The sequence below is a fragment of the Andrena cerasifolii genome, chromosome 13, assembly GCF_050908995.1.
Source record: "Andrena cerasifolii isolate SP2316 chromosome 13, iyAndCera1_principal, whole genome shotgun sequence".
Lineage (NCBI taxonomy): Eukaryota > Metazoa > Arthropoda > Insecta > Hymenoptera > Andrenidae > Andrena > Andrena cerasifolii.
In genome coordinates, this window is record NC_135130.1 from 9,402,489 (window position 1) to 9,414,663 (window position 12,175).

Sequence of the window (12,175 nt, forward strand, 5' to 3'; positions counted from 1 at the left end):
TGGAGAATTTATGAGCACTGGGATTTTTCGAGAAACCTTATGTTTCGCGATAAGAGCTTCCTAAGTCCGCTAACTTGAAACACGTGAAATAGCGACGTGACACACTGGGCGGCGTGGCGCGGCGTTCTGGTCGATGTATTAATCATACACGTAAAATTTGCGATGACACACGTTCGATTCGCCGCGGCGCGCACCGCGATTTGGTGGCGATCGGGCGGCAAAGTAAGACAATAAATGACTCGTTCCCGTGCGGTTACGGCCAACTTATCACCGCGCAGCGATTAGATAAAGTCGCTCGGCGAGCGTTAGAGACTTGTCATAGGTGCGAAAGAACGGCGAGGCGAGGCGTACTTGTGATTTTCGTGGCCGTGAGAGCGGAACGGAAGGAAGAAGAGCAGGAAGAGGCGAAAAAATAGGCGAGCAGCTAGTGGGAAACGGCGGAGATGGCGGGCTTTGTGGATCGTCTCCCGATGGGAGGTATTGCGCTGTCGATCGGCCTCTGGTTCTTCGTGCGGAGTGCAGTCGTCGCCGCGCACGGACAGCACGAGCATCTGCTCCGTAGACGTAAGAGTGTATCCTCGTTTTATTCGTTATACCGCTCTTTCCTGCTCCTTGTATCATCCGAGGTGAAATGCTGTCGTGTCGGTTCACAGTTCTCCATAGTTTCCAATCGGAATAAACTTGTGCTTCGATAACGCCGGCCGCGATCAACTTTAGGCCTCGCAGTAACAAAACGCGTGGAGTTTCGGTAGGTCATTGCTTGGACGGATAAGTGGGAATGTTTTTTTTAAAAGCTGCGCTACAAGTTCCTTCTCTTTTGAAACTAATCCCTTGGCGTAAACGGAAGGCGAAGCACAATACCCGCCGACAAATAGAAACAGAGTTAACGACCTCAACGAAACGCGCGTCAATCGCGACTAATTAACCGTTCGGGAATCAACGTCGCGTCCGAAAGGAAAATTAGGCATTAATCAGTCCGGGCCGCGTCGCCTTCGATAAGATCTCGTGAACCCTGGGCGAGTGAATTTACAAGGGAAAAGTCCTGAGCAGATTCGTTCCTTCATGACCGCGCGATCCTTTCTTCAGTTTCGTGGGGAAACATAGGGAGGCCGCCGCGCCGGATCTACGCTACTGATTCTCACAGTTAGGTGAATGTCGGGTTGGAACCGCACATAATTAAAGAACAAGGGAGATCGTTCCCTGCTAGCGAAGTCTGATATTTTCGGTCTAACGTTCTGTTCTCGCGGCAGGGATTGCGGCATACGCCTGGAACAAAGCTTCCCATTGCGCAGAGCCCATTATGAAGTCGCAGGCGACGTGAAAACAATGCTGGGCACTTAACCCTCCGAAACGAACGACAAAATCTGTCGCTACACAATCGATGCGATGTGGGGGGGGGGGGGACTGGACGGCACGAGGTCGCGATAAACTTAATTAAACATCTTGCCTTAGACCTTGCACGCTGCACACGCTTCGGGCATATCGTAGATCAAGCGTCCCGCAATTAGAAAAAGTTGCTACAAAGTTGGAAGGAACGTTCGAGTAAACAGTGTTATCGGATCCGTTCGGAATACCTGGTAACGCGTGACAGTTGCGCAACGATTCACGAGCGACATCGGTTTCTTAAATTTACTCTCCTTAAGAATCGGAGGTGACGCGAGAAAATCACTGCCAATCGTGCAGGAATAATTGGGAGTAACGCGTACGTACACAAGCAGTGCCAGCAATGAATAATTCAAATTGTTGGAATCGCTTCCGCTGACAATGAGAGATCGATTCAGCACTTGCCACTTGTCAATAACAATTTATGTTTTATGCTAACCGACACCGAATCCGATCACTGTTAGGATCGCAGCTACTGTCCGCGCGCTTGATCGATGACTATCATCTCCGCGTCGCTCGGTTTGTTTCGACAACTGCGCGTACCATCGCGGGGGAAACAAAATTCTAGCGATGCGACGATAGATCCGATACCGTTTGGCGTGGGTGTATACCGTTGCCTCGCTCGAGCAATTAAGCTTATTATTGTTTGGCGATTCGTCCGCGTTGAAATCTCCGGAGCTCGTCTTTTGGTGTCGCGGACGTTAATGTTACGTTAGAGCGCGATGCGTAACAAAGGTTTCTGTGTTTGTATGCGCGCATACCAGATTTGTTGCGTAACAGACCGAAACTGTGGAATCGGAGCACGCTAAGCTCGCTCATCGATCGGTAACCTTCGAGCCCAGAGTCGGGAGTCGAGAGCGGCACTAAAGCCATCACCACCGACGCGTCGCCTCTGCTTCCAGGATCACAGCAATCGCGTGGGAATATTTATAAAAAGAACCGTTACCGTATAATAGGTAGGTTGTTCGGCGAAAGATGTGGAAGAGGAGTCTATGACTGTTATTTGTCCCGAAGCAGAGTGCGGGTAGAATTAGTAACGGCGCGGCGCGAAAACACACCCGTCTAATTAAAGTTAAACACGATCAAGGATCCACGGCTAGACTAGCGTTTTAGCGGGCAATCGTCACCGATAACACCATGCAACCTGTTACGCTGCTGCGGTAGAACACTGGTTGGAAGCAATTTAATTCGGCCACCGTTCGCGGACAAACGAAATGAATTGTACAAAGTAATTCTACGGGACAGATGGAACGGCCCAATGTTGATTAAAAGAGGGCCGAGCATCGCATCGTGATAGGGATAGTTAATTGGGACATTATCCAGCCCCGTTTAACCCAATTCGGCTGGCGATCGATAAAACGCCGGCACCTGGCGCCTGTAACAATGGCAACGATTCGCTTTCACGAATAGCCACCTACTGTTCCGCCGAGATTCGAGGGGTTCCTGTTCCACGGTGGCTGCGCTAAGTCATCAGAAGCGCGCGTACGTGTGACGCTCGGAGATCACCGAAGGCGCGCTGCAAGAAACGCGGGTCCGAGGAGACCCGCCAAGATTCGCTCGCCCGAGTGTGACTGGAACAATGCCGTCGAATCTGACGTGATGCATGACAATAGACAGCGGCTTCTTCGTGATTGTGCGGGCAGAGTTTGGTTGCGCAACGCGGCCGGGGGACACGCGGCAGGCTTGTGAGGCTGTAAGTGTTTCGTAAGGGAACGTTTCGGCGCGGCTGAATGGCCAGTGGACAGCCAGCGAACGTTGCTTGTTTGGAGCGGGAATGACAGCCACCCGATCCGGGCTGATGGAACGCCGGGAAGACGTTCCAGCTCCAGCGGCAGTGCGAGGATGACGCCTACCAGGACGGTGGCCGGGTTCTCGAGGCTGCTGGTCCTCGTGCCTGTCACCGTCTGCGCCACTATCTCCTACGTCAACCAACAACTGCCGCGATGCAGCGATCGAACACCACCCCCTCGTACGTATGCGACCGGGCCCCCTTGTATTTCCTATATGCCTACCGTTTCGATCGAGTCGAGGGTTTGATCGCGTTGCGCTTGTAAACCGAGGAGGAGGCATCGAGCCAACTTCGCCGGCTTTTAGTCGTCGCGATCACTTTTCATGCAGCGCTAAGCAACTCAGCTTTTACCGGCGCAAGCGAAGTCTAATGAATTGGAAACCCGCGATACCGACCACGACACAGAGAATTAACAAACATTTCTTGTACCTTTCGACCAGAAAGTTTGCCTGCTCGGGCAAGTAGCGAAACAACCAGTTTCATTTCAATGTCTCCAGCTGCTATTAACATGTGAACGGCACTTTTTCAGAAACCTTGGCGAAGTGCCGGTACGACGACGACTGTATGAAGAATGCCTACTGTTGGAACCAGGAGGCCTGCTTGTGCAAAGACAATTACATCGTCTATAAAAATCGCACGCACGTGGAGTGCTTAAAAGGTAGGCAGGGCATAATAGATGGGTGACGATTCAATTATCTAATCTACGCTCTTGTACTCCCTTTTATTCTATCAGCGATCTGACCTCGCCCTTTCGCGACGTCTCGTCTGTGCGGGCCACAGTTCCCCGGCAGTAATTTCCTCGTTAAATCCTTTCCCCTGATCCGAACCGGTATCGATTCGCAAAGTCAAACTTATGTACGCGACGAAGGTCGGAGACCTGGCTTACGAAATAATTAGTCGAATATACTTGCCCTTTTGAGGAAGGAATAGAAGCGAGCCGCGCTCCAGAAAAGTTGCTCTGATTAATCATCGTACTCGGTGACTTAGGATCGGTGTCGCCGACCTCGGGAACGTGATTCCACCGAGATCTTCCTTCGTCTGTATTCCTAGCCGTCCCTTTCTCACGGTCTCCCGCCACGTGGAGCGTGTCGCTGATCGTGCTCGTCGATCCGACGAAAATTAACCATATTCCTCGGGAATTCTCGCGCAAAACTCGCTGCTGGAAAGCACGAAATAATGAGTGGCCCAAAGACTTTTCGTCCACGCAGATTACTGTTGCATAAAGAGGGGTAAATCTGTTGGCAGTGGCAAACGCTATCGGAGACCCCTGCGAAGCGGACATTCAGTGTCGCGTGACCTTCGCTCCCTACTCGGAGTGTCGACAAAATATCTGCCAGTGTTCCGACGGCTCTCACTACGAGGAGGGAAGGTGTTACGAGTCTGTCGGTGAGTGTACTTTGCTTCCTGCAGAATGCTCGCGTTTCCTGCAACGCTGCCCGCACTGCAATTATCCTATTCGCGGACCCTCCCAGCTCCCTCAGCCAAGCAAACAAGCAAAACATGCTTCTAACGCTATTTAGCGCTCCTTTGGCGGGGAACACCTTCTTCGTCGCTACCAACTCCACTTGAAATGGGGTTTAATTGAAATTCCTGAACTAACTGTAATCCATCGTACTTTCGGAGCCACGAGACGCTCCCGACAAATCGGACAGGTGTAACCAGGACTTTGGTTTTCAGGTCTGGGCGAGGGATGCCAGTCGAATCGGAACTGCTACATCAAAGACAGCTACTGCGTGACCGGATTTTGCGCCTGCACTTTGAGATATCACCCGAACCCCCGCAACGACGGCTGTATACCGAGTGCTGGTAGACCTTTTCATCTTACGTACCTTGCTCTTTTATATCTAGAGAATTGTTCGGTGCCCTTTTACCAAGAGTCGCGAAAAGCCATGTTCGAATAAGAAACACGAGCAGAATCTATATGAGTTGTATGGTTTGGCAGAGCTGGGCGACAACTGCTCCCACGACTACGAATGCGTCGCGAAGGACTCGAGGTGCATCGATGTCTGCTCGTGCAAAGTGGATCACGTGATGTCGAGCGACGGTAAGCGGTGTCTGAAAGCTGCCAATTCCGTGGGGGAACCGTGTCAAGAGGACTCTCAATGCCAGCTATTCCTGAAAGACACCAAGTGCGGGCCTAATGGCAGATGCAGCTGTGTCGAGAATTTTCATCAGCGTGGCTCCATTTGCCTAAAGGATATCAGTGAGCATTATACCTGCGGCGGGGTTGCTACGCTGTATGAGAAAATAAATTCGATTAACCGCGAGTTGCCTTTCAGTGTTGAACCAATGGTGTCAAAGCCATAAGGAGTGCGTCACTGAAACCTTCCGAGACTCCATTTCCACCGAAGTAATGAACGTTGACTGCACGAATGGTACGTTCTTGACGAAATTATTTAAAAAGGAAATTAGAATGAGAATATTTTTCTTAGGTATCTGCAGCTGCGCCAAGGATTACATTATGACGGAGGAGTTGCACGACTGCATTCGATACAGCGACAACGGTAATCCCTTTATACCCTTTCGTTTTCGATAGAGATCTTTCATAGGACCGTACTAATTCCGTCTATTTGCAGGCGCCGCATCCGCATCACTCTGGAGGCAAGTTTCCCGAGCCCTTTCTTTATCGCTTCTTGCGACCCTCTCGATGCTATGACCACGGCGCGATTATATACCACTAGGACTCGTTAAATCATATTTCGAACTTTATCAAACTGCAACTTCGTGGTTGTACTTAAAGAAATTAATTTCGAAGCATTGTAAATACGTCACGTCAGCGCAAGAATGCACCCCTACCAAAGACAGAGCCCATAATTCTTCGTACATTAACGACGAGTTAATTTATATTAATTTACGAACTTACAATAATATTTTACAGCATAGCTTGAGCTTGCCAACCGCTATAAATAAGATCGCTTAGCTACATACATACATTTCGCATCATGGATAAGATATTGTCATTTATCGATAATCAATACGCATGTAACCATTTCCGTCGGCGCCGTAACGTCGTTTCAGCGAACGGTTTTTAAATAATTTCTATGGAAATATACACGGCGACGTGAAAGCTACAGCAAACCGCAGGTTGTCTCGGCTGCCTCTTCCATCTGTATGTATGATTCTTTTAAAAGGAAAATGCTTCCCAAGTTCTGCTAACTTTCAAGGAAACAAGGCTCCACGCTCGGGGCTCAACAGTTTCCAGTCTTCTTTGATCATATCCGCGGCCTTTTCAGCGATCATATAAACCGGCGCATTCGTATGGCCAGCTATTAAGGTCGGGATTATACTGGCATCCACGACTCTTAGACCGTTGATCCCGTGCACTCGTAACCTGTGGTCCACCACACCCGAGTTCTTCCTCGTACCCATCTTGCACGTGCCTGCGAAATGACCCAGGGTCGTGCTCACGTGCCGGGCAACGCAAGACCAGTACGGATCGCTACCAAACGAGGCACGCTTGCATCCTGGAAACGCCACTGGCAACAGCGTTGCGTTATAACGCTTAAACGCTCTGGTGGATGCAATGTCTATGGCCTGCAGAAGCAATGGAAAATTAATCGAGAATTAATTGGAAAAGTGACGAAACCAGTTTGGGCAAAGGAAAATACTTTGCAGACCGAATCTATCTGGCAGTAACAAGTGCGATTTAGAAATACCAGATAAATTGCCGAAGATAGCCACCTTTTTAATGCCCCGAACAATGGTTCCGAGATCGTCCTCGTGGTCATAGTAATTTATATGAAAAATCGGTCGGTGGTGTGGATTGGAGGTCTTCAAGGTGACTCGTCCCCTACTTTTTGGCTGCAGTAGTATCGGGACTATAGAGAAGGCATCGAAACCTTCGTAGCCAGTGAAAACTTCTCTATAAAATTCATCGGATAAACCGAGAAGCCCTCTGTAACTGCCCGATACGTCTCCAGTTAGCGCACTTATTCCGAGAACTAATTCAATATCGGGAATCTTCGTCTCTCTCGTTTTGTCTGGAGTCGAGTTAAGAAACGACTTCAAGTAGTTTCTGTTCACAACGATGGAAGATACATTTGGCGGGGATGAAACTGAAAAATGAAAGTATATACATCTCGTTTGTTAATCATCGATTCGCGTTACTCGTTGCCAGAACAGATTTATCTTACCTTGATTATAAGCATATCCTTTCGTATCCTGCCTCTCTGGATAGTCTTCTTTGGTGTCAACGAACGCTAGACATTCGGCCCCGCCGGGTACGGTCAGTGGACCTGTCCCTTTTACAAAGTAATCCAAGGTATTTACCAAATTCGAAGCGAGACGTGGTTCGACAATGGTCACGCTCTCGTTTACAAGAAAAGTCAACGCTGACATGCTAACGTGGTCCTGGAGATTATAACCGACCGGTAGATCCTCGATCACGTCGATATTCAAGGACTTTAAATGCTCTTTAGGCCCTACTCCAGACAGCATCAGCAGTTGCGGCGAATTCAGTGTACCTGCGCGGACGTAAATATGCAAATAAGGAAGAAGGCTAAACTCGCATCATCGTGGTTGCCGAACCCCTAAAGAATTCTGATTCGTTTGGATCACCTGCCGAGAGTATTACTTCCTTTCTGGCAGAAACGAAGAACTTTCTGTTGTTCTTAAGGAACTCCACGCCTGCGGCTGTTTTCGTCTGCGAGTCGATGACGATATTCGTTACTTTAGAGAATTTCGACAGATGAAAGTTCGCCCTGTCACGAATAGGCCTTAGAAACGCCTTATTGGCGCTGACCCTGTGACCATTTCTCAGATGAACCTGTGCCGTCGAGAAGCCAATAAGTCTGTCGGTGTTATAATCGATTACATCATAACCCAGTTCCTTGCCGGCTCGGAGAAAACGTTCTCTGAGAGGAGAGGCGTACGGGGAAGTTGTAACGTCCAGGTATCCACCGTGACCATGGAATCTGATCAGAAACTTCGCGTCAATATGTATAGGTATGTACATAGAAAAGGGGCATGTTCAAATTGGGACTAATTGAGCGTTCGAGGTTGATATGTGTTAATTCCTAATATGTGAAATAGTAGGTAACTAGGTATAGCGCAGATGCTCTTCAACGGTCGAGCTTCACGAATCACTACTTAGTTGATTCGCACGTTTTTCTACGATTACCTCGTGTTATCAAAGCCTACCTTACTTTTACTCATTCACTTTACTTTTCAAGCATAGAAACGGTACCTAACGTCTTGATCCAGCAGCTTGCAATTCTCCGACTTTATAAAGTAAGGCAAGACGTCTCGATAACTCCAGCCGGGATTGCCTTGCGCGGCCCAACCATCGTAATCAAACGGCGATCCTCTGGAATATATCATGAAATTCACCACCGAGGTGCCGCCGACCGCTTTCCCGCCCGGCAAATTGCAACGGCCATCGTTCATCGACAAACAGTAACCACCTGTCCCATCGGCGTTCCGGGGCCCCGGCTCGCTCTTCTGCAGCCGAACGTAATCCGTGACGTGCAGAACGGGGGCTATCAGCGGTATGTCCGTGAGAAAAATCTCGTCTTTTCCCTCTTCCAAGAGTAACACGTCCCAGTTCGGATTTTCGGTGAGACGATTCGTCAGGACGGATCCAGCGGAACCGGCCCCGATCACGATGAAATCGTACTCCCTGGACGTGAGCGTCTCGTCTGGAACCAAATCGTCCGGCGTCGCCGGAAATCCAGAGAAGAAGTGGTATATCGTCTCGAAAATGCCGGGCGGCAGAACGCATTGCACGTGAGATAAGAATAAGGTGGTAGCTAACAATCTGAACATCGCGAAACTCGTGCGACTTTCAAGTTTATAACGCGTCGGTATTTTTCTTTGCAGATCTGACGAGGCAGCACTCGATTAAAACCACTCGTCACACTGTAACACTCGTAGCTGTGATACAGGCAAGACCCAGCGTAGAAATGATCCTCCGAGCACTAATTGTAAGCGGCCACTCGCTGGGCTCCGACTCAAATTTCTTTGCGCCTTCGCAGAAACTCGCGTGGACTCCCATTATCGTCGGCTCCCGCGAACTTTGTGACTCGGCATTCCGTATCGCAGGAGCGAAATCGGTCGATGCGTTCGACGTCTACCAGGGGAGACATCTGGAATTCTTGATTGCGTTTTATATGGTCAAGGTTCCCTGACGCAAGCCTAACGAAACGGGTGTGCGGGACGAATGCCAATCACGAGATCTAGGTGCTTCGTGAAGGTATAAGACAAAGCCACTCCGAGTTAACGGGAACAATGAAACAGTCATGTATCAATGTCAATGTCGAGTTCAGATTTGGGGGACCAGGTTCACTAGACAGTGGACTATTAGGGCGACTGGAGGATGGCTAACTAGCAGGTGGTTTTCTACCTTTGTGCTGCCACTTTATATACCTAACGTTTCTCACACCATTTGTAAAAGCGCTTGGTCGCAATCTTCAAGTTATACACACACACGAAATTATGTCTGCCGAAATACGGAATATTGATGTCACTGATGGAAACCATATTTTTATGTAAATTTAGAAGCGAGTCCTCCTTTTTCCACGTGTAGTTGTGACGCAATAAATTCTACGCTATGTATCGCTTTCTTATAACGTTTCGATTTCGAGGAGACCGAAGCGGCGCGCGCTAATGTCGTTAGTTACTAAATACAAACGATTAGATCCTCGCGGCATGAACGGAATGATACGAAGGCGAAAGACAGCCATTAGCTCATCGATTAACACGTCGTTGCCAAGAAAAAATGTATGCCGGCTAAGAAAATCGCGCAGGAAAATGTCGATTCACTTTTCCACCGATTGCGCCGAGGTGCCATGCTCGATTTCGTACTGGGCACAGGTTCGCTTCGAATGCAGACTGATGAAAATGCGCTTCGCACGAACATTTATAGGTCGCGCAATTTCCAAGGTTGTGACAGTAAGAATCTCTGTAAAAGTAGGGCGTCGTCTCAGGAGAGGATTTCTCCAAACGCATTTTGCTCAAGTAATACCAATGTGCATATCGATTTAAAGCATCAGGAGGCAAACAGTTTTTAACGATGAGGAATATCCGCGGAATGGATCGTGAGAACGTCAGGTAAATGGGAGGCCGTTTAGCAGAATCCCACGCACATACGCACGTTATTTAGAGAACTTTTTGAGACACACTTTTCTCGAGTCAAATCGCGTTTTCCGCGATAAAGAAGTTTTGCAACCTGCATAGCTGGACAAAGTTATTTCGGGGCTTGAGAAATTTGAAATCGTTCGAGCTCGACAACAATCTCTACGAATATCATAACACTGAAAGCCGGCGGGATGACGCAATCGCACAGTGGGCCGGATTCATTTATTTAGCGCCATTCGGGTATTTTTTCTAAGATATCGGAATGAAATTGACACCAAAAAATAGGATGAAATTATTCCTTTCTGACGATGTATAATATCATATTTTTGACATTTATTTTTTTTTCTTTTTTTGTTTTAACTTGATTGTATTAAAAAAAATTAAAAACTGTTCATTTGGGACTTTATTTAATGCCGTTTTTAGTGGTTTAAATCGAATGTTTGGGAAGCTTTTCGTTTTCAAGTTATAAGGAAAAATAAAAAATAAAGGAATTCAGCCAAATATCGTTTTGTTTAAATTGAAGACCAATCTTTTGCGCTAAACATCATGTTCTAATAGTAATTAATGTAAACAATCTATTAAAAAATAAACAGTCAAGAAAATTGCGACGTTTTTTAAAATTGACAAGGAATATCTTTCAAGTCCCAACGAGTCTCATATTTTAGGAAGATGGAATCTTTTCAGTGCACCTTCCTCTATACAATCATGCAAGAATCATTTTCCACTTCGTTACATTTCTCAAAATGTTGAGCTGGACAAGACAATGTTCGGTCATTTTTCGATCACTTGTAGTATGATCGAGCCGTGTTTCATAAATAAACAGGTGATGTCAATAAAGAGGATATCTGGCGTAATACTGAGATTTATTGTGTTTAGGACTATAGGTATTAGTCTGTATTGGCCCGTCTCGGTCAAGTCTCAAGGACAATCTGTCTGGCCGGCGTGTCGAGCCGATTCGACCAGCGTCGTGTTTCGTCGGTTGCCAGCGTGCACTGTTGCCACGAAAGAGGCGAATTCTTTTCGAGCTACGCTTCCAAGAAGCGTACAATGTTGTTGGGACGCAACACCATATGCAGATCAGTTCTATATGTTTTATTTTACGACAAACGCTTCTCACCACTGTATATGTTTCTTAAATAATTAATACGCCTGTCTGTTCAATAAGCAAAAGTCTGAACAAAGGAAATTAATGTAATTACTAAAGGTTTTATTTACTATTCTAATAATTTGAAGATGCGACGCCTTCTTTCTGGTGGCGCCAACTAGCGGGTGTTACGGGAACCAAAGTTACGCGGGCTTTAATGGCGCGACGACGCACCAACGGGTCGAGTGAATTTATTTGTGAATTCCGAGTGTTAAGACTAGTTTAGTGTGTCACAACTGTTCTAAATTCGGTCGTCGTCACGTTTTACGTTTCCCTCCGCGATATTTTCACATCGGGTATCAATGACATCATCCAGAACGACAGTTAACTTAACCTATGTAACGGCCGTTAGTGCGTGAGAAAGGCATGGAAATACTTTACAACTCATGTTTCACTTTAACAATATTCCAAGCGTCCTCGCCAACGCTAACGCGAAAATCGCGAACGACGCCGAACGCGTACATAAAATCGTCAAGATCTGCGTTGAAAGAATCGGATTGTTGAACCCGCGAGTGACGAAGCATTGCGAAGCGTCCGCTACAGAGATCCGTTAGGGAACTTTCAAAGTGCTGGGCGAAGCCAAGCTTCTTCCCGAAGGATGACGGAACCAGCGAAGGATCAGGAGCGAAGTAACGACGAAAGACTTTTCGGAAGAAATGCCGGCACGCGGGGCGATGGCAGATACGATCGAGCTTGCTTCCATCATTCTAGGCTGAGAGGTTGGCGGGGCGTGGGAACGGAGGACGAACGATGACTCGTAAGTAGTTACCGATGCATTCGAAATA

At 47.7% G+C, this 12,175-nt stretch overlaps 2 protein-coding genes across 3 annotated transcripts; one reads left to right on the forward strand and one right to left on the reverse strand.

The window, feature by feature from the left end:
* The first annotated feature begins 53 nt into the window (after positions 1-53).
* LOC143375849 (uncharacterized) lies at positions 54-6,054 on the forward strand. Of its 2 annotated transcripts, none has more exons than XM_076825399.1 (8): positions 54-564; positions 3,702-3,830; positions 4,418-4,558; positions 4,850-4,978; positions 5,115-5,375; positions 5,452-5,547; positions 5,605-5,676; positions 5,749-6,054. In XM_076825399.1, the coding sequence occupies exons 1-8, from the start codon at positions 444-446 to the stop codon at positions 5,826-5,828; spliced, it is 1,029 nt and encodes a 342-aa protein (XP_076681514.1). In that variant the 5' UTR covers positions 54-443; the 3' UTR covers positions 5,829-6,054. The 2 variants fall into 2 exon arrangements, with proteins under 2 accessions (XP_076681514.1, XP_076681513.1); XM_076825398.1 differs by lacking the exon at positions 54-564 and adding an exon at positions 781-3,352.
* Positions 6,055-6,321: 267 nt separating this feature from the next.
* On the reverse strand, positions 6,322-9,949 carry LOC143375847 (glucose dehydrogenase [FAD, quinone]). Its single transcript, XM_076825395.1, has 5 exons — positions 8,358-9,949; positions 7,730-8,085; positions 7,306-7,635; positions 6,854-7,227; positions 6,322-6,706 (listed from the first exon to the last, which is right to left on the reverse strand). The coding sequence occupies exons 1-5, from the start codon at positions 8,933-8,935 to the stop codon at positions 6,332-6,334; spliced, it is 2,013 nt and encodes a 670-aa protein (XP_076681510.1). The 5' UTR covers positions 8,936-9,949; the 3' UTR covers positions 6,322-6,331.
* Between the last annotated feature and the right edge of the window lie 2,226 nt (positions 9,950-12,175).